General features: G+C 37.3%; 2 protein-coding genes across 4 annotated transcripts; one reads left to right on the top strand and one right to left on the bottom strand.

The window, feature by feature from the left end:
* The first annotated feature begins 3,424 nt into the window (after positions 1-3,424).
* LOC141596840 (ribulose-1,5 bisphosphate carboxylase/oxygenase large subunit N-methyltransferase, chloroplastic-like) lies at positions 3,425-17,293 on the top strand. Of its 3 annotated transcripts, none has more exons than XM_074417094.1 (16): positions 3,425-3,549; positions 3,658-3,748; positions 7,600-7,774; positions 7,856-7,961; positions 8,883-8,965; positions 9,522-9,548; positions 9,689-9,798; positions 9,876-9,989; positions 11,753-11,833; positions 12,019-12,083; positions 14,130-14,186; positions 14,401-14,472; positions 14,576-14,824; positions 15,310-15,425; positions 15,936-16,169; positions 16,568-16,682. In XM_074417094.1, the coding sequence occupies exons 1-15, from the start codon at positions 3,499-3,501 to the stop codon at positions 16,132-16,134; spliced, it is 1,596 nt and encodes a 531-aa protein (XP_074273195.1). In that variant the 5' UTR covers positions 3,425-3,498; the 3' UTR covers positions 16,135-16,169; positions 16,568-16,682. The 3 variants fall into 3 exon arrangements, with proteins under 3 accessions (XP_074273195.1, XP_074273194.1, XP_074273196.1); XM_074417093.1 differs by lacking the exon at positions 16,568-16,682 and adding an exon at positions 16,813-17,293 and having other exon boundaries at positions 3,426-3,549; XM_074417095.1 differs by lacking the exons at positions 14,130-14,186; positions 16,568-16,682 and adding an exon at positions 16,813-17,293 and having other exon boundaries at positions 3,427-3,549.
* LOC141595168 (uncharacterized) lies at positions 16,809-17,866 on the bottom strand. Its single transcript, XM_074415139.1, has 2 exons — positions 17,432-17,866; positions 16,809-17,195 (listed from the first exon to the last, which is right to left on the bottom strand). Exons 1-2 carry the CDS (start codon positions 17,864-17,866, stop codon positions 16,809-16,811), a joined length of 822 nt encoding a protein of 273 aa, XP_074271240.1.
* Positions 17,867-22,862: the final 4,996 nt, after the last annotated feature.

Consider the following 22,862-nt stretch of genomic DNA (forward strand, 5'->3'; position numbering starts at 1 on the left):
GATATTCGCCTATCGATTGCACCCAAGACGATATGAGATATGCCCTATTGATAATGCTAGAATCGATCTAAAATTTTCTATAAAATTTAGTTGTTTTGTGTTTTTCTTCTGATGAGAGAGGAGGCTAGGTCAAAAAAGGAATTAGGGTAGAATAATGATCTCCCTTTTTCTTCTTATGGTGACCGAAATATGGGAGTGAATTAGGGAAATATAATCTTCCCTAATTCGGCCCATATAACCGAAATAAGGAGTGTAATCTCCTTATTTTTGGTCTTTCCAAAAATGTATAAAATGTGTTAAATTGTTATCTAGTGAGAATCGAACCCATGACCTCTTGGTTTGTGTACCCTCACTATTACCACTATGACACATTCATCTTGTTGATATTAAATATAACTGATTACATTTAATTACGAATTAACAGATTAATTCGTCCAAGCTAACATTACATACATTTAATTAAATATAACTTATTATATTCAATTTACGAATTGACAGTTAATTCGTCTCAACTAATATTATTTAATCTTCATTAAATAATTGTCTCATCAACACATTGACTAACTGTTTAGTCATATTAGGCTTTAATGTGATTATATTTCTATAACCACATTTCTCAAACACATCCTATAGGTGTTACCTTTAGGGACCAGTTGATCACCGCCATCTGTATGATAATAACGTCAAACTTTCTAGCAAGCCAACCGTTATTAGGTAAACGTTAATCAACTGATTAAATATACGAAGTATACCCTTGTGAACCTGTAAGAGATTTACAAATGTTATCACACTAATTTGTGGAGGACACAAGCTCCAACAAACTAAACGAGACCTAAGAAGAACACACCAAAAAAAAGTAACGATATTTCCCTAATCATTGTCGAAAAATCAACCCTCTCAGCCTAGATTAACCACGAGTCCACGACATAGAAATATACACAAAAAAATATTTATTTAAATAAAATGACTTCTAAAAGAACATAAATAATTTATTTTAATTTAATTGACTCAGTCTTGTATAAAATGATTTTACACTTATACTTATAAAACGGATCAAAACACAATCAAAACACAACTTTATTAGAGAGGATAAACAAAAGTAAATACCGGGCCTTATTCTTTTGGACTGAAACTATTTGAATTGAACTCAATTGAAATTAATGGAGTTGAACTTAATTGAGCTGAAATAAGAGTTAATTTGTGAAGAGAAGAGCTGAACTAAACTGGATGAAGTTGAATTAAACTGGACTGAATAGAGCTGAATTGAGCTAAAATAAGTTGAAATTAAGTCCAAAATAACAGGACCTAAAACCATTCTTTTTTTACGATAAATTTGCATAAAATTGCCTTATACACATTTGTCATATGAATTTCTGAACAATATAAATCCTTAATTTTTTGTTTGGATGGGAGGAAGTGGGTGTTTGGTTGACATCATTGGAATGAAATGTTTGGTTGGAGTATTTGAGAATGGAGTTAGATACCCAATGGATTCTAACTCCTTTCAACCCCTTAGAATCTCATACTCATCTCCTCTTTATGGATTCAAACTCTATACCTTTATGTTTATTTTTCCAATGAACCAAACAAGTTTTAAAAGATATGGAGTTAGAACCCATACTTCCCTAGTTTCTCATTCCAATCCATTCCATTCCTAAGCAGCAAATCAAACACCCCATATAAGTGGTAATGGGAGACATACGCTTTTTTGGGACCATGCTTGGGTGGATGGTACTCGCCTTTCTGATGTCAATATAGCACCGATACCGGAATCTATGCTTGGAGATACGGTAAGTGATATGTGGTGTGAACAAAACGGTTGGAAATAGGACCGTTTCGCAGATTTGCTACCGCAGGTTCAACTTCAAAGAATAGCTTCTATATCTCTTATTAATGACCCGTATTTAGAAGACACTCTCTATTGGAAATATACGATCTCTGGTAAATTTTCTATTAAATCAGCCTTAGGTTTTCTTAAAGAATTGGATACTACAGACGAACCGGAATCTATCATTTGGAGAACTATATGGCGTCTTCTAGTCCAACAACGTATTTGTATGTTCCTTTAGTTAGCTGCTCATGGTCGTTTAATGGTTAATGTGAACCGTGTCAAACGGAATATGGGTGATAATCCCATGTGCCCTCGGTGTGTTGATAATGAAGAAACGACGGAACATCTCTTACGCTCTTGCCCTATATCTCGTCAGATATGGGACTTGGTTGGTATACCTCCCTATAATAATTTTTTCTACACTTCTCCTTTCTCTGAGTGGCTCTCTAAATGTGCTACTAATGATGTAAAAACTACCGTTGAGGATTGGCCGATTTATTTCGCTGTCACATGTTGGTGGATTTGGATGTGGAAAAATAATATTATTTTTGGCCGGGATAACGAGAATCCATTGGACCCGCGCAACTTCCTCTATCGGCAATTCGAAGTAACCAAGCAAGCCTTCGATCGTTTTAACATATTTATACCCCAGCCAATTAACCCAAGAGTTGAAATATTCGTACGTTGGCTTCCACCAGCTTATGGTTGGGTTAAATTAAACACCGATGATGCCTTTAAGGGCAATTCGGGTCCAGCAGGGGGCGGAGGTATTTTTAGAGATGAGACGGGTAATTTTGTTACTGTTTATTATTTCTCTTATGGGGAGTGTACGTCTATGAAGGCCGAATTTCTTGCTCTATTAGCTGGGTTGAAAAAGGCAAAATCACTTCGTTTAAATAAACTTATTATCCATATGGATAATTCTCCTTGTGTCGACATTATTAATGAAGAGCAGCTGGTGAGCAACAGTTTGAAGTTCATAGTTAAAAGATGTCGGGATCTAATTAGAGACAACCAATGGATGGTCAAGCTCGAACATACCTATAGAGAAGCAAACAGAGCCGCAGATTTATTAGCTAATAGAGGAATTTCCTCTAGTACTTTACCTATGCATTTATAAGTTCCTTTTACTGCTTTACTACTATCCTTCGTGAGGATATTTTTGGGGTTGCTATTCCCCGTATAATAGCTAACAATTAATTTACGGACTTGACGTTCTTTTGCACCAAAAAAAAAAAAAATACTCACTCTTAGTCTGATTGTTGGTTCATCTTCCCTTTTCGATGCCAGTCGGGTGTTGGTTCCCCTTTTCTTTTTTGGTAAGTGTTGTGTGATCCAAATTCAATTCCATGTGGGGTAAGGTGTTATGTGTAGTCCAAATTCATTTTCTTAATTTTGGCGCCCAAAAGAAAGGTAATCAACAATTAGACTAGGAGGAAGTATAATGTTTCCCAACCAAATAAAACCTTAGCTAGTCTTGCTTTTAACGGGCTAATTTCGTTACAAACTTGTGACCTTTCACAAAAAGGGAGAGGGGACGGTAGGACACCCCATGTGCTTCCCACCCACCTCTCAATGGACATTTTGTGAGAGTGGTTCAATGAGATTTTGTGATAAAACCTATTCCGTACTAGCTTAACACAAGGACCTCGAATACTGTGTTGGAAATGGCGACCGAAGAAGAAACCAAGCTTCAACTTTTCCTCCAATGGCTTCAGGTAATTTCTATCTTCACATCCTCTCTGATTTCGTTCTGCTTGCATTTATTACTCTTATATTTAGTTAATTATCATCATTATTCATTTCTTCACAATCGACATAATCAGGTAAATGGAGTGGAACTTCGTGGTTGCAACATCAAATACTGTGATTCCAGTAAAGGGTTTGGCATTTTCTCTGATACCCATGTTTCTGATGGTATGTTTTCCATATTTATGACTGCATTTTCTTCAGATTATTCATGTAGAAATGAATTGTTGAAATAGTTGTTCGTTAACAAAATTCGGGTTTGAATTTCAATCGATGCCGACTTTTTTTATTACTTTGCTACTCGGCATGACACTTGAACGCTTCATTATAAGCAAGGAATGGGAGATTTTTGTAAGTTATCGTGTTCTCTATAATATAATGAATATGCATGATTAAAGGCGGAACCTTTAAATTAGATCGAATTGCATACCTCCGGCCATTGCTTTGAATTTCGTTGAAAATGATTAATCTTTTCAAAATCCTCACTTATCAGTTCTAGTTAGTGTGATTAATTGAATGGAGATTAGGATTAGTGGCCTTATTTAGAGCTTAATTACGTTTTTTCTTAAGTAGCAGTCTTGCCATTAAAGTACTCGTAAACATGGAGGTTGTCAGTGATTAAAATGTAGGTGGGAGAGGCTACTTTTCTTAAGTGGGATGTAGTAATCTTGATCATGGGAAACAACTTTACTCCCATTGACATTACATTTTTTTTCATACAACCTCTATCCAATCTCAGAACCCTAATCATTTCGTTAGGCTTCAAATTATTGCGAGTCTTTTTCTCAAGTGTAAGGGTAGTAAATTTCATTTTTTTGCCCTTTCCTCATCTGAACCAACAGGGCAATAAGCTATTAAGTGATCATTTGTCATTGTGTGTGTTATAAGAGATCTTAGAAGGGGAATATTGTCGAGCTCACCGAAAGCTTCACATAGGGTCAATATGAAATTCTTGTTGAGCCCCAATATCCTTTGCGCGCGCAATTGCACATGATATAATCACGCACTCCCTTAATCTTAGTGGTAGGCCCCATAGATAAAAACTGCATAATTATAGTAGTAGGAAGAGCTTTGTTAGAAATTGCAAACTGCTAATCGATGACCTTAGGATCATTAACTTTAGTATGTTGATAGACGAAATCATGTATACGAGCACAAATTTTTGTCTTTATGAGCATTAAGGAGATGCACATTTTCATACAGATCAACTATTTCTAGAGTATTAATCTCGGTTATGGTAGGCGGTTCGTCTTTCCGAATAGTATAGTCGACATCCATTAATCTCAAACGCAGTAACACCTTTTTCCTTGCACACCTTTACAAAATATATGTTGTTATTTTTTCAGTTATTTTACCTTTTATTAAATAGCTTTAATGTCAAGGACTCAAGGTGACATTTTTGAATTAAGGCATGATAACTAGAATGTGTGGAAAGAAAAAACATTAGTGTATTAATATGGATAGATTTCGACTATGCAACTCGGAAATTCGAACCACCTATCATAACGAATACTAGTATTCTAATTTTTTTTTTGATATTTATAAAAGTGCAAGCGATCTAATCGTATCTCCGTTCTGTTCAAGAAGACCAAAATTTGTGCTAGTTTTCGAGCTTCCGTCGATCAACATACTAAGGTTGAAGATCTCTTAAGGTCATTGATTAACAGTTCACAGCCTCTGAGAAAGCTCTTACTAACACTTTAGTTATTTAATTTTCATCTGAGTTCACTAGAGGGAAATAAATTAAGAATGTTCGTGATTATATCATGCACTTGAGGAATATCGTGGCTTTGCTTAAGAGTTTAGGATATACCACGTGTGAAGCTTTCATGGTGCGTTTTATTTTGCGTACTCTTCCTTGGCACTATGGCCCTTTTAAGATCTCTTATAACACACATAGCAATGGATGGTCGACTAATGAGTTTATGACCATGCGTGTTCAAAAGTAGGGAAGATTATTGAGTAAGTAGTGCGAAAAAGTGAACCTTACTACTCTTACAAAAAGGAGCAAAAGGCTCGTATTAAGTTAAAGGCCAAAGAAATGACTTTGGATAAATACGTTGTAGAGAAAGACTTAACGTGCTTCTTTTGTAAAAAGAAGGAGCACATGAAAAGAGTATATTAAGTTCAGGACTTGGCTTGAAAAGAAAGATAATTCTTTAGAATTTGTTTGTTATGAATCTAATATAGTTAATTTAATTCTAATCATAATACATGGTGGGTAGATTTTGGTACTACAATCCATCTTTCGAATACCTTGTAGGGATGGCAAACCTAAGGAAATCAATGGGAAGGAATCATTACATCTATTCACGATGTTAGATACGTTCACATATGAAAAACTGTTGGGACCTATAATTTAACATTAATTTTTGGTGGAATTTTGCATTTTGAAAAGGCATTTTATGCTCTCAATGTCTCTAGATATTTGATTGGAGTTTCAAGACATGTATCTTTAGAATTTTTCTTTAAATTTTCGAATTCTTGCTCAAGAGAAAATGAATTCTTAAGTTATTGATTATGGTATTTTTTCAATGGTTCATCTTGTATTGAGTTGCAAAATGGTATCCCCCATACTACACATGGTAATACTAGTTTAAAATGATGTATTATGAGTAAAAGGTTTTCAATTTTGCGACACATGGAGATTGGAACATATTTTTATTGGATATAGGTGTAATACAGTAGATACATTAAGAACTGAGAACGACAAGCATATCCTTCATTTGGATAGAGGCGTAGTACGGTAGACATACTGTTCCTTTGGGTAGAGGTGTAGTACGGTAGATATATTGAGAACCACAAGCCTATCGTTCATTTGCGAAATTTGTTCAAGAGCACGAGATTCTGTAAACTATTCTTCAACAATATGGCCTAAGATCTCTTATAAGACACACAAGATAATGGTCAATTAATGAGCTTATGACCGTGTGTTGAAGAGGAAGGAAGATTATTGATGGAGGAGAGCGTAAAGGTCAACCTTACTATCCCTACAAAGGAGAATAAGCTTACTATCCCTACAAAGGAGAATAAAGCTTACATTAAGGAAAAGGCTAAGGGAAAATTCCGGGTAAGCAAGTAATTAAGAAAGAGTCTACGTGCTTCTGTAAAATAAAGAGGGACATGAAGAAAGAGCCCACTAAGTTAGATCAAATTATATACCTCCAGCCGTTGATTAAATATTTTTTGTAATTGATTAAGCTTTTCCAAACGGTCATTCTCAGTTTTAGATAGTGTACTTCAGTGAATGGTGGAGCAAAGCTCAATCAAGTTTTTCTTAAGTAGGGGTCTTGCCTTCAAAGAACCCTAAAACATGGAGGTTGTGGGTGATTAAGTAAAGGTGGGAGAGGGCAGTTTTTTTAAGTGGGCTGTAGTTACCTTGGTCATGGTCATGAGTAACCTCTCGGAAAAGGGACCACATTAAGATTAATTTCTGGAAAACGTTTATATTAATTCTTAATTAAGTATACCCGGGTAATGGAACAATTTTTACATAAAATAGCAGAGTCTGGCATCTAGACACACTGGTTCAGATGCTTCTAAATGTTCTAATCAAGTATGAGTAACAAAGGTCCGAAACTATGCCTAATTATCCGTGATACATTTTTCAGAAATTTCAGTAGCATTTTTGCATTGTTTTAGCTGGTATTTGATGGATTCTTGATGGTTTTTCCATTTTCCCTAACTAGTGTAAGCTTTGACAATTAGATAGAATATCTGTCTTTTTATAACATTATTGACTCTCTTGTCTCTTATATGTAACGTGCGTATGTTGGGTTTAAAATTTTGAATACACCGTGAGCTTCTTACATTGTTGTTGCATTTAAAAGTGCCTAGTAATTTGTGTAATTATAGCAAGATCTTCACATTGTTTTAGCTCTTTGTGGATTCATGATTGTGTGATTGGTTTCTTAACTAGTACTCTTATAAGTTTAATACAACGTTATAGAACCTGAAAATTTATACTATGAAATACTACTGCTTAAAATGTAATGTGTGGTTGTGGATTTATTCTTTAGGGGTGTTTCTGGTTGTGCCACTTAATTTGGCCATAACTCCTATGAGGGTATTGCAAGACCCTTTGCTGGGACCATCATGTAGAGCAATGTTAGAAGAAGGTGAAGTAGATGATAGGTTGTTGATGGTGTTGCTTTTGACAGTGGAACGTCTTCGCAAGAATTCTTCATGGAAACCGTATGTTTGTTCCTACTGAGTTATTGCTACTTGGTTGAACATTATTCACTTTTAACTAGATTGAGTACATGATTGTTTTAGGTACATTGATATGATTCCTTCATCCTTTGGAAGTCCACTTTGGTTTACCGACGATGAGTTTGAAGAATTGAAAGGGACAACAGTGTATCGAGCTAGTCTTTTGCAGGTAATAAGTGATATTTTGCTTGATTATATATCTTCTAGACCTTCTCGGAAAGTCAGATATTAAAATTCATGTTCAGGACCTTCAAGCAGTTGAAAACTTTGTAGCGTTGTGGGCTACAATTTTGTTGACCTTTCCATGTGTGGTTATTCGTGTTAATGCTGCTTGTAGTTTTATTATTAATTCATGGTATTAAGTCGGACGGTATCGATCATGAATTGCGGTAACGTACACTATGATGCAGTGACGCGGTATATCGCAGCTTATCTTTGTTTGAGTCATATCAGCTGCATTGATTTTGTTTTAGTTCTTTTCGTTAGGTATCGGCATAGAATCTGCATTGCCGATTAAACAATTGCCCTAACAGTCAAGCAGCAGGCATAATTGTCAAATATCGGCTATTTATGCTGGAATCCTCACATACTGAAAATATTGGTGTGGTTGGTTTGCCTTTACATAACGCCATATTGCCTAAAACTTAACACCATGAGTTAAATGACTATAGACTTGTTGAGACTTCTTGTTATATTCTGTATCTGTTAGTCTGTCAAGTTGTCTTAAATGTTTTTTTTTTGGGACTTTTGCTTTGTTAATGACTTAAATGACACGTTAGACTTATGTGTATGAAATAATCTACTGTGAAAGAAGTTTTAAAACATCTCCTTGTGTTCATAAATTGTTAAATAGTACGTTGGTACGGACATTGTTTATGAGCTAGTAGTTTGACTCTCAAACCATCTGCAACACTATGCAGTCAACTCTTTTGTTGGGTCATAGACCTTAATGCTCATCTTTGTTCATAAAACCTTTTTTGTGCTTCATTATAACCGTGTTTTTCTAGTTCAATGTGCTTACTGTTTTGGATGTATGTTCCTTTCCACCAATAGTGTAGGACTTTAGTCGTGTCTCTTTTGAACACTGCAGAAGAAGAGTTTGCGAGCTATGTATGAGGATAAAGTGAAGGACCTGGTGAAAAAACTTCTGATTCTGGATGGAGACCGGGAAAGGTTGGTGTTTATACTTGTCAAATCTTAAAATGATAAGATTTTACTCAAAAGAGCCAGGTCACTCTGCTGGAGCTCCCTTTATCGACAGAAAATGAGCACCTGTGATAGAGCATATTTTGGTGCACTAGCTTATATTTTTATTGTTTTTTGAGGGGTGGGGGTGTAAATCTCTTAAACTTTTACGAGAAGATCTACAGGCTCCAAAGCAAGTATTATCAGTATATGAAAACACGGAGTGTTATACTACAAGTTTCTTATTTTTCCTTTGCGCTATCTTATTTCTAGACCTTCATTTTGTTGCCAAACGGCAGTCATGAGTCAATCAGAGTTTTCAGTCTTAGTCATTTGTGTAAAGCCTAAAACAATAGCGATGATAAGACCCATGAGTTTTCTTGTATGGTGTCTAGTAAGTTAGCGTGTTCTCGCTTTATCCAACCTGAAAAGGTTGAGCACAACAATAATTTTTTTTTATGCTTTGTAATCTTTGCCTTTTCATTATGTAATTTATCTTGAAACGTGTAAAGGTTTGCTGACAAGTTTACTTTTTGCATTACAGTGAGGTGAGCTTTGAAGATTTTCTATGGTATGCAATTTTTTTTATCTTTCAGGGTCTACTAACTAGCTAATTTTTAATTCAACACAGCATGTTTGTTGATTATGTTGATTATTTTTATTTTATTTTTTTGTTAGGTAATTCATATGACAAAAAGGTCGTGCTTGCAGGGCTAATTCTGTCTTTTGGACGCGTGCTTTGAACATCCCTCTTCCACGATCTTTTGTATTCCCTGGAAGTGAAGAAGAAACGAATTTGTCAAAGCCTAGCCAGGATTCAGGTTCCCTTTACTTTTTAGATTCTGTGTCACTTGATCGCAAAATTATTGTCATGAATTTACACGATTACTTTTTTCAGGATCTGAGAATCATGAAGCTAATGGTATTGCTGGTAAAGTTGATATCAACTCTGGGCAAGGAGAGACTCTGTGGGTAGAGGGTCTTGTTCCAGGAATCGACTTTTGTAACCATGGTAATACTGCCTATATTTTATAGACCCCGTGCAACTCTTGCACGGTATATATATATTCTTATTTTTTTCCCCTAGTATATTACTTATAGATTTTCGATTGACAACTTATTATAATTTTCATATTTCTCATCCTTATATTTTGATTTGAGAAGAAAAAAAATTGAAATAAAGAACTAATCAAGAGAGTTAACTGATGTTATGAGATGTGTATTTTTGTATAACGAAACGAATAATATTTTTTTTTTCTCAAATTATTGTAATGGATTTTTTTTTTCACGAAACTAATTATAGTAGTGCATGGTGTTCATAATTATAATGATTTGCAATTAATTTGTATGAATTGATATATTATGTATGTATTATCAATAGTATAGTTTCCTTATTAAATTTAGCTCTTTGGAGGGAAAATTTTCAAGGAGAGTTAATCTCTTAGTATATAGGGGATTATACTTTATTGTATCACGTTTCTCCTCAACATTTGTTCTGCTAACTACCTCCGTTTTGTATTATAAGACGTTTTATAAAAAATAAAAAATTTCTTTTTGTATGTCGTTTTATATTTTTCCATGTATTACATCGTCACTACATTTTTCAAAACACCATTATTTTGAAAAAAAAAAAAAGGAACTTTTAGCTATTGTATTGGTGGAAATATTCAGGTCTTTTTATCTTCAAAAATCATTTATCACATATAACTACTACAACAATTTCCAACACTTTGGTTTACACCAAAAAAAAAAAAAAACAATTTCCAACGCTTTCTTAATTTGTGTGCAATCTCCTAAAACGACTTATGAAAACGGAGGGACTACCATGTTGGAGGCAAAGACTCACTATTCTCTGGCTATAAAAATATGATGTACTCTCTCTGCACTTCTGTTTTCTATCTGTATTCCTTTTTAGGAAGGTTTTACTGTTACCATTTTGGGTATGCACAACTTAATGTCCCACTTACTCTGTCAAACTTTCAGTCTCTCCACTATATCCATTTCACCTCCTTGCAAACAACCACCCCATGTCCTCCACCCAACATCTACCATAGATCTGTTCGTGATACCAGAGAACCGCCCTCACATCATCTTGGGTCCAGCCATAGTGCTCCACCACGATATTGTCCTTTAGACTTTTACGGCTGTCTATTCGAAAATCACCACCCTGTCCTCTACTCTGGCAGTGTTTTGTTCTCCACTACCTGACCTCCAGAGTTCTCCTTCCTCAGCATGGGTCATGGGTCATGGGTCAGCTGGTCAGGGTTGTTAGTTGTGCATCAGGGTCGTGGCTTTGGCGTCGAGTTTGTCTGTTGTGGTGGTTGATGGGGTTGGTTGGGAGGATGTTAGTCTGCAGGGCTGGGTATGGAGGTGGTTGGTAGGATGGGAAGGGAGTAGGGTGGTGAAATTAGAGGAGTTGGTTAAATTCAACTGTCCAGCTGTGTAGGCAGCATGTTATATTTGGTTGTTCTATGTGTACACTAGTGATCATTAAGTTTTTGAGTTTAGACTAAGTGATAAACTCGAGTATGGAGACTTGATTAATGCCATGCTACGTAAAATAAGTGCTGATTTTCTTTCGACCGAACATTTCATTTTTGAATGGAGTGATGGAATCTGATTATATTCCACTGAAACTGTTTGTATGTCTAAGCTATATGGTTTAAATCTAGTTGGACTTATAAAGGTTCAAAGTAATTCAGATGTATACATGGCTATTTCGGATTTGTATGATTTCGATTGCAATTTCTGAGTCACTTGCGATTTGCAATTCAGATTTGAAAGCTGCAGCAACATGGGAAGTGGATGGCACTGGAGCTGCTACTGGTGTGCCTAACTCTATGTATCTTCTATCTGGTAAGTTCTGTTTCTTCTCAGATCTTTATCTCGATACAGATCAGGAGTACTAAAACTTTTAAATAGTGATTTTTTTCTATATTCCAACCTGTATGACTGTTAATATTGTTTGATTGCCATTTTGTAACTGTCTTGTGCTCTTGGCTGGTGGCTGATCAGTATATATATCTTCTTCATGTGCATAGTAAACCAAGGTCATTCGGAAATCAGCAAAGAGATAACCATTAGCTATGGTAATAAAGGGAATGAGGTACATCTTGCACTCTTAACACTTGCTTATTCCCTTTGTACCAAATATTAGAGAGTTCGGATAATTCATGCGGTACCTTTAAGGTTTGCCACTTTGCACGAAATACCCAAATTTTTGATCCGGAAATCTTAAAGAGGTCATAACTCGTGTTTACGAGTTCCAAAAGTGACGAATTTTTTTCCAAATCGCTCATCTTTCGGAGAACTACAATTTGAAAAAAAAAATTGTCGCATTTGGATTCCGCTACTAGGAGTTGTTGTGCGTCAAAGTTTTTTCGACCAAACAAACTTTGAGTGAGCATATCTCCTGGTCATGAGCTAGGTAGCACGGACACTCCTCCTAACTAGCCGTCCCGTGTCCGACACCGTGTCCGACACCCGGACACCCGACACTTGTCGGGCACACGCCTAATCATGTTATAGTTTACACGAGGAATAAATTCTCAAAAGAGATTGACTAGAAGATTGGTTTGGGTCCGAAATTAAAATTAGTTATAGTTAAGGTCGAATTTACCTTCAGTTATCTAAATTTAGTATCAAATACATTAAATTTAGAATCAAATACATTACAAAAATAAAATCATACGTTATTTATAACCATAAAATATGTTTTTTAATTAAATTTAAATAGCGTGTCCCGTGTCCTAAATTTCATGGGATGCCGTATCACGTGTCCGTGTCGTGCCCGTGTCCGTGTCTGTGTCCGTTTTGGTGCTACCTAGGTCACGAGTTCCAAACTCGTCAAACTTTTTTTCCAAATCGTAGTACTCGGAAAGATGATCGATTTGAAAAAAAAAAATCTTCACTTTCTGAGTTCGTAAACCCGAGTTATGGCCTCTTTAAGTTTTTCGGATCAAAAATTTGGGTATTTTGTGCAAAGTGGCCAACTTCAGGCGTACCGCGTGAATTATCCGTTGATTTTGCTCGACAAGTGATAACAATAGATGTTACAGGCTTTCACCTTGGTAATTGGAATTGGAAAATTCCCTTTCAGGGTGAGGGTTCTTCTTGGCCTCTAACACCATAAGTGCTCTCTTGTTTGTTACACATTCAAACTGCAAATGTGTTTGGAGTATTTGTTAAAGTATATGAGTAACATTATAACAACAAAGTTGTCATCACTATGTTGCCTCCATTCCCACTAAAACTACACATTAAATATTCTTACCCCTGCTCAGCATTTCAAACGTTTGCCGTCCTAGCTCCAACTTCTTTTAATTCCCATCTTTCGTCTCATTAATCAACATAATATCATTCGCAAGGATTTCAAGGTTTTAATATTTATGTGGAAGATTTTGGTCCATTATGAGATTAAGCCCTATAAGTTACAAATGTATTAATTAGGCCCCGTAAGTTTGACCAAAAGTGAAATTGAGCTCAATTTTCATTTTCAACCTAAATTGTATAATTAAATAATTATATATCTAAGCTCATCATCAACTAAAAAATTATTACAATTTTAAAAATCTGTAACTAATTTATTGACATAACTTTTAGAATATATTTATTCGTTTGTTCCAATTTTAATACAATTTATATACATGTGAGAATACTTTATTAAAAAAAAACCCAATTTCTTGTAATTCATGCAAGTAATTTTTATTAAATGTAAAATAAAGCGCATACAAAGTTTGCAAGTTTATTATAAGCGTTATTATATGTTTTAATAAGTTGTATAAATATATATAAAATGATTTTTTTTTCTTTTTTGTGAATCTTGTGATTTTGGTTTAAAAGTAAGAAATTGGGTTGAAGTTTTTGTTCAAAGTATGGGGCAATTACTACGTTTGAAACTTAAGGGGTTTAATCTCTCAATGGTAAAAATAAAGGGGCTAGTCACCACTTTCGCAGTTTACAAACTTCTAGTCCTGATCTTACACGTAAATATTATAACTTTGAATAGAGTTTAATGCCTAACTCTTCTATTTTAAAAGCTTGCAAATCAATCTTGGTCTTACACAAGTTTTTTGTGTAAATGAATACTGTGTCTATGACGTTAACCTATTGCCATATTCTGATAGCGAAATTTAACATGCATTTGACTCAGGAGCTGCTTTACCTCTATGGATTTGTTATTGAAGACAATCCAGATGATTATCTAATGGCAAGTCTTTGTCTGAAGCAATCTGACTAGCTGATGCAACTTCTGGGGTGACAAAAATGTCATTATTTATATTTTTTTGGCATTGATTTTTCATGACAATGCTGATTGATCTCATTACTAACAGCCCTTGTGTTATTTGCTTGTCTGCACATCTTTCTTTTCTTTTCTACTTTTTCCTCCCTTTTGCGTGATTATACCAGTATGCACTTTGTAGGTTCATTATCCAGCCGAGGCTCTACACAATGCTCCCTTTTCTGACTCCAAAACACAGCTTCTCCAAGCACAGGTAAGTTGAAGAGACATTGGCTTCTTGTGTTCACTAGTCACTTCTCATAATATACCCAGCTCGTGTGAAATTGAAGCATTGCAATAATGATATTGTTTTACAGAGAGCTGAATTAAGATGTCTGCTGCCCAGAAGCTTACTGGATCATGGTTTCTTCTTGGACTGCACCTCAGAAAACAAGACTACTCCCGAGAGCAGTGTTAACAAAACTTGTAACTATAGTTGGAGTGGTCAACGGAAGACACCGTCATATGTGAATAAGCTAGTTTTCCCAGATGATCTGTTGACTTCATTGCGGACTATAGCCATGCAGGAGGACGAACTTTTCAAGGTCCAATCACTTCTTGAAGAGGTGAAGTTTCATTCAATCTATTTATGTTTTACCGATGGTATTATCTAATTTAGTTTCTTTGCATAACCGAATTCTGGTCAACCCTCTAGCAGAACATTGTTTTTATTACTTATATTCTAGTTGCGCCATGACTGACTGACTCATTCTTCATATTTAAGATTAAGGCCATATACTTTATAGATGTCTGCTCACTCTCCCTGCTAGCTCTGTTCAAACTATTATTTCAAGATGGTTTTAGTGAATGGAAATCTCTTGGAAGATGTGAGAAGGTTCTGGTCTCTTTGGCAATTGGCATACAGTTGTGCTTGCAATTGTGACCAGTTAGCATGATCTTCAGATGATTTTACGTCCCTGTTTCTTCTTAAAGGATCTGGGATATCTGGGCTAATGCTGCCTAGAATTTCCGTTACTTTTTTCAGTCTATTTCTCGTTCTAATCTGGTCAGGCTAAAGTTCTTTCTTCCATGTCATGTTATATACGAGTAGCTTGTAGGAAGTGAAGGGGAGAGGGAGCCATCTGATACTGAAGTTCGAGCAGCGGCGTGGGAGGCTTGTGGGGATTGTGGAGCTCTGCAGCTTCTTGTTGATTTACTGAATACCAAGTATGTCCTCAGTTCCTTCTATGAAATTGCGTTGTGAAATGCATCGACACTACTCTGCTACTTTCGCAGTACAAAGAAACATAGTGTTCAATGAGTCGCAGAATAATGTCTTTGGCCTGATTGGAAATAGAAACCTAACTCTGGAGTGTATAAGTTGGGAAATTGAACACGGGTTCAAGTACCGACTTGGCATTGGAACTGGAAAGTAGACTCTTACCAAGTGAGCTTCTGCAACCAGTTAATAAATTGTTTTTTCTTTGTGCGAAGGAAGCAACAAGGGAGGGTTTTGATGTTTAATTAGATTCGAACCCAGGTCACGAGAACCACCTCTCATGACGTTAATAAATGAAACTGGTGAAAGTAAATGCAACGATCCTTCTTTTTATCCTGTAAAGAGTAGAACACACACATCCAGTTCATTCCGGCGTCTTTTTTCCCCCTTTTATGTGAGTCATCCTAGCATCTAGATTAATGCCTTTTTTACGCTTTTCCGAAAATCTTACCTATCAGGTTGATGAATCTCATAGAAGGCTCTGGCACTGAGGAATCCGATACAAGATTGCTACAAGCAGATTCAGTGATGAGTAAAAACAGGAGGGCAAGTATAGTCTATCGGCGAGGACAAAAACAACTCACTCGTCTTTTCCTCAGGGAGGCAGAACATGTTTTGCAGCTATGTTTGGATCAAGAAAAGCCAGGATCATCTTAACCAACTTCAAGATCTGCACTTACTCATATCATGCAGTGAGTATTCTATCTCCAAATCTTTCTTGTATGTAATTTGCGTGGTAGTAGATTATTGGTTCGTAGAAGTCCGACGTTTCTTTGACTCGGCTCTAAGAATCCTTAACTGGGATATGCTACGTGTCCGATGCAAGTTTTCTAAAAGTTTGTCACGTTTTGGCCTTAAAATAAGTGCCGAGTATCTGATATGGTAGTTAAGAAAAAAAATGGGAGGTCAATCAACACGGAAAGAACACCATCTAACTTAAATGAAATGGAAGTTAAGCTCATACAAAATGGAAGATCGTTTCACATAACTTTTACTAGAAATGGCTATATACGGCATGCTTGTTGCGACAGCTTAAAAACATACTTCTAAGTTCTAAACATTACTCCGGTATTTGTGTTGCTAAACACAGACCAGCGTCGGGAATTGCCAACTGACTCCTCATCAAAAGAAGAGCAACCAATTCCGTGTGTCATTTTGTATGAGCTTCAGAGTAGCGAGTCTTTGGCTCTTTGCCTCGAAGGAAATGGAAGCAAGCTTAAGAAACATAGATTGAAAACTTTAAGCACCCATCACTTTGTGGCTACCAATCTTATCAAATTGTATATTTCAAGTCAAGACTTGTTCGCATCATAAGATGCCTTTTACATTTTTCAGGGCTCTTCAAGGCCGGCCACATTTCTAAGAGCCCATCCAATGCCGTACGCAGTGCCAGCTGCTATTGCACCATTTGACAGCGTCACCAAAGCCGAGATACCATAGTTTTCACCAGAGATCTTCGCCTTTGCCAGTCCAAGAAGCGCAAGGGCCAATCCAGAGAGGACACATGCTCCAATGAACTTGACATTGTCGTCATTTGTAAACGGTATTAGGATGATGAATGAAAGAAGAGGAGCGCTTCCAAAGATTAGGAAGGAAGTGAAAGTGACTAGGCCACTCTTCCATGGTTTCTCGTCTTGGTCTCCTGGTATTATTCCCTTTTCGCCCATCATTTCTTCTTCCACCATTATGTTTTTGTATTTGGATATAATACTCACTACCTGTTCGCAAGAAGCAAAGGTTGAAACTTCAAAATCATCGACATCTTGTGTGCTACATTCTGCATTGTTTGTTCATCTCTTATGAGACATCAATTCTCGGATCTCCTGTTTTTTTTTTTATCGTCATGTTAAAATTGACCCGACTTGGCCGTTTTTCTTAATGATGGCAAAGGTCATGACAATGTGGATCGAAATTTCAAAAAAGAATGGGGATGGAGGGACTATTTGAGAATTACCATGGCGGCATCATTTGGATCCATGCCAAGTGATTCATACCGCCGAAGCAAATTCCTAATCTCGGACTTGCCATTATTACCAACCTCCCATTCAGTCACATCCTTTTCCATGGCAGCCATGTTCTTCTCCGTACTACTACTCACATAATCCCCAAACCCCATCGAAATACCGTCAGCCACGAGATTAGCAAACCCCAAGACGAGGACATCGACTGACGACATACTCCCACCACTAGATATGGAAGATATAAGAGAGAAGCATGTAACAATAGCATCCAACCCACCATAAACAATGCTCTTAGCATGCTCTCCCTTCCATGTTGGGCCTTTTGGTTTGGGCCTATCACATTTCTCTACCCTAATCATTGGGCTTTCTTCATCAATTTCTTGCTTCAAGAGTTTGCTCTTATCAATTTGATTTTTAGGCATTTGCATGGTTACTTTATATTTGGTGATAATTTTTTTTCTTTTTTAAAAAAATTGTCTTATTTTGCTACTGAATAAAAAAATTTAAGCTCGAATTTTAAAAGTGTTTAATATAAAGTTTGCTTCTATTTAAAGTAAAAGAAAGGAAGGTGGTGTATGTATGCATGGTAAATGTAACAAGTTATTGAGACGTGTCAATAGTTTGCATAATATTAGGCAGATTATTCGAAATTGTTTGATTCACAATTATTGTTGGTTCTATCATCCACTTTATTTTCTTGATTTTCAGTGCATGTTATTTATCACTGGTAGGAATAAAACTAGGTGTCGTAATACTAGAATTAACCTACCAAATTAACAATTTATAACCTAGACTTTGACTCTACTAACTTTAAACTTAAAACAATAGCAAAGTGGAAGTAAAGGGTCGTACCCAAGAGAAGGGGATAAGACTAGAGCTTGAATTGTAAATTAATGGCTACTAAGCGGGTCTCTACTACTAATTAAGATGCTAATGACACTTTAAACTTAATCAAAAGGGCACTAATCACAAACAATGGGTATTAACAAAGGTCAACAAGTAGAAAACATAGATGGAAAAAGATTGGTTTTGAGAGACAAACATGGAAATATGAGTAGAACTTGAATATCTTCCTATTGAGACAATTCTACAAACAACTAGTATGCAAGATTCAATGTAAGGGGGAGTACTTGATGTAATTCTCTCTTAGTAACCCAACAATGGTAAAGCTTGACTCTTTTTACTCTCTCACAATTATCTACCCACTACTATCACCTCAAGATGTTGATACATGTAAATTAAACCATCTACACATACCCTTCAAGCTTAAGCAACAAATCATTAAACCATGAAAAGAGACTAAGCATGAGCATTAAGAATTTACCAAAAGATGAAGCTAGGATCAATTCCTCATGAGATTAAACCATACAAATGAGCAAAAGACAAGAACTTTCCTATTTGTTGTAAGAATCCTTTAAACCAAATCAACTAACAACAAATTTGCTTCAACAATCCCAACTAAATTAAACCATTTCATTAGGATTTGCACTAGTCAAGTAAATAACATGCAAGGATGGCCAACCCAAACATTCAATTACTCAACAATAGAAATTAAGCACAAGGAAAGAACTTTAGATAAATAAAGAGAGGTTTAAGAGTCTTACAATTACCAAAGTTGGATACTTTGATCAAATTACATCAAGATGGGAAGGATTTAGCCTTCCATAGTCTTCAAAACCCAAAGAAATGAAGAAAGATTACAACTTTGCATCCAAATAGTCCTCTAAATTATTACAAGATTAAACCCTAAGAATGAGATTAAAAGAGATGATATGATGGTAGGTGATAATCCCAGGTCTTCAAACTCTCGGGTATTTATAGGCCTTCACGAAAACCTAGAAAGATTTCCACTTAAGAAGCCCACGAAGAAGATTAGAGAAACCCGTAAAACAGGGATGCGCAGTCGCGCAAGAAGCTGTTTTCATGCTGCGCATTTTTGCGCACTGCGACTTGTTTGCGCAGTGCGCGCATGATCTCGCAAATCAACTTCTATTTTCCTCGAGCTAGACCTCATCAATTGCCTTCATTTCTTCTAGCCTTCATTCCTACTTCTCCCAACTGATTTCCAGGTTACAAGTGATCCTCTTGTGCCTTGCCTTGACCTTTGAAAGGTGCTCTAATGCCACTCGGGTTCCATGCATAAGGATTGAGTGCCCAACCGAGTAAAAATGCACAAGTTACCACCATATAACCGATTACCAATTGTTAGGAAAAGTGTACCAAAAGACCCATATTAAAAGACACGAGGGTGATAAAATCGCCCTCTTAGACCGACACAATACATGACTATCAAACTCCCCCACACTTAGACTTTTGCTAGTCCCGAGCAAAACCCGAAACAAGCAACCATGAAGTCTACAAGAGAGCGTAGGAGAGTATGACCACTCTTCCCTTTCCTCTTCCTTCTTATATCTCCCTCAAAACAACCACCGATTAAAAAGAAAAAGACATGACTCAAAGTTTTTGCACACACTCTTCACTCACTCACCCTCCTTATTTCTCCCTCAAACAAGACACGACACACCACCAACGCCGACTCATCACGCAACTCCACCCTTCTTATATCGCCAACAAGAGATGGCCACTTTCACCTTATCCCAAGGTGGAAGCAAAGTGGCCTAAGCAACTCCTAAAACATCCTAATTCACCACTTATATCACCCCCTTATCACTCCAAGCAAGGTATGATCATGCTACTTGGTTGGCCACACTCCGAAGTAACTCAACAACCAAAGTAGCCAAAGCAAAAATCCACCGATTTGGGACAAGTTTTGTGACTCAAAAAGAAATTAAATCCTAATCTAGCCTCCTTCCAAGACCCTCCTTATCACTCCCTTCTTATCCCTCCATCTTTTTGGTGTTACAATTTTCAATTTTTTTAATTTTTTTGGTGAAAATCCCTCATTTTGCCTAAGGTGCCCTTCCGGGTTTTCACCTTAGCTTTTCCTTTCCTCTCATGGTGGCTCGCAACTCATTTCTTCATTTTGCCCGGAATGCCCTTTCGGGTTTTCATCCCGTCCTCGGCCACCTTTCCCAATCTTGCCTAGGCGCCCACCCTTGTGGGTTTTCACCTAGCCGGGATTTTCATTTTTTTTTTATTTTTTTTATTTATTTTTTTTTTTTTCACTTTTTTTTTTTTTTTTTTTCTTGCATTTGACTTGAAAAACAATTTACATATTTTACAATTCTCACTCCTCCACACTTAAATGTCACATTGTCCTCAATGTGAGGGAGTGCCAACTTCTTCAAAAATTAGTTGGAGGGGCCCGAGCCTTCGCCTTGCTCATATGCCCCCCGGTTATTTCTTCTTCTTTCTCTTCTTTCTCTTTCTTGTTGGGCCCTTATGTAGGCCGCATTAACTTGAGTCTCATCGATGGTGGGTTGATAGGTTGGGTCATTGGAGTGAAGAGTCATGCCGAAAAGGCCTTGAATAAGGCCAAAGGAGTCTTCATGGGCTTTGGCGTCATAGTAGGAGTCGTCAAGGTATTGGTGGTGCCTTTCGTTTTGCACCCCAAATTGTTGACTCACTTCTTCCCGCCACTTGTTTTGATCTTGCCACATAGCTTGATTTTCCGCCCAAGCTTTGGCACATTGGTGTTGCCATGCTAGAGACTCCTCTTGCCTCTTGGCAATGTCGTCAAGAATTTTCTTTTGGGCCTTTTCGGCCTCATCTCCCAACCGTCTATGCTCCTCAAAAGATCTTCGGAATTGATCAAAACTCTCCAATCTTGGCGTTTGTTGTTGTTGCCAAGAATGGGAGCTCTCAACCCTCCCACTAATCGCTTCCAACGTCCCCCGGGTATCCTCAAAGTACTTAAACAATTTGTGTTGCCATGGTGGTAAAGGTGTACTTGAAGAACCCTCGGCCTCAAATATAGGAGTGTCTTGAGGCGGTTGGTAGGTCGACGGAATGTGTGGGGTCTCATGGAAGCCCCCCTCAATAATCTCGACTTCTCTTTCTTCTTCTTGTTGGGGACCTCGGGAAGGCTCAACGGCTCTTCTCTTCCTCATTCGTTGCGGTGGTGGGTTAGGGAGGTTGCCCTCGGGAGGACAAAAGAAATCGCGGACTCGTGGTCCACTCGGGAGGGGGCCATTCAAGGAAGCTTCATGTAAGGTACACCCCTCCCCAACCAATGACAACTCCATGGAACCGTGTCCAAAGAATGAATCATGTGACACTCCACCAACCCCGCTTCATTGTATAGGTGATTCCCCCACACATGAGGTTGCTCGTCCGGAATTTCCCCAACCAAACTAGCCACAAAAAGAGTGACCAAAGCTCCACAATTTATACTTCCTTTCTTTTCACGTTGCTTAGTTGCACCCACCACAAAAAGCCTTGCCCAATCCGCACTCCTCCCCCCTCGGGCAACATCGCCCACAAACACTCACGGACCCCATCATTGAGCTTGGTAGGCTCCCCCATCGTAAAGAAAAAGCATGAAATCATTCGGGTGAGAATCCGGATGGGAGGGTTTGTGATTGAGGCTATTTTGTCATTGTTTGTCCGGGGTGTTTTCCTTGTGAGCCCAAACCAAGAATCATCCAAGGCCGTACCCGGTAGGTTTATTGGGGAGGGTGGTTTGGTGATCCTCAAAATTTCCCTTACCCGCTCAAAGGTTATGGTGTGCCAAGTTTTGTTCAACCTAAAGTTCACCCTTTCATTCCCTCTTTCCCCCGTGATTTCGATGGTCGAGAGGAATTCTAAGGTGTAAGCGGAGTAGGTGCGAGGTTGAAGGTTAAGGTACCTCTCTAACCCCACCTTAGTGAGGAAGGCAAGGGTGTGGTCAAGGATTCCCATATCCCTCAAGGTTTCCGGGTGAAGGAATTTGGAAATTGGGAGGGGCTTACTCTCAAGGAACCTAAAGTAAGTCTTAATGTTGTTTGGTAACCCTTCATCCCCCTTAAAAGGTTTGGGTGGTGCACTTGGTGGAGGTTGGTTTGAGGCTTCCCCCTTCTTCTTAGACTTCCCTTTTCCAAGACAAAAAACCATCTTGTGCTTGTAAAAAAATTTCAAAAACAACCACTTAATACAACCAAAAATCTGAAAAATTTTCTAAGGGGCAATTCAACAAACACCTTATGTGCACGAGCACCAAATTGTGTATCTAAGGTAATTTTGTTGAATATTTGCCTTCCCTAACAGAAAATGATTGCCAACAATCCCCAAACAAGCTATTACAAGCAAGAAATCAACTCAACTACTCAAAGAAAATCGAATTGAAAAAAATAAGACAAGGATAGTGAAGAAAGTTGTTATACCTTCCCGAAAAAAAAAAATCCTCAACCTTGCTTGAATATGGAAGAATGTTGCATAAAAACCCCTTTAAAACCCAGAAATCCACTTGAACAAGCTTCAATTCAACCCGGAAAAATTCTAGGGTTTGGGAGATTTGGGGATTTTTGTCAGAAAATTGGAGATTTG

This window comes from Silene latifolia, chromosome 8 (genome assembly GCF_048544455.1).
Source record: "Silene latifolia isolate original U9 population chromosome 8, ASM4854445v1, whole genome shotgun sequence".
NCBI lineage: Eukaryota > Viridiplantae > Streptophyta > Magnoliopsida > Caryophyllales > Caryophyllaceae > Silene > Silene latifolia.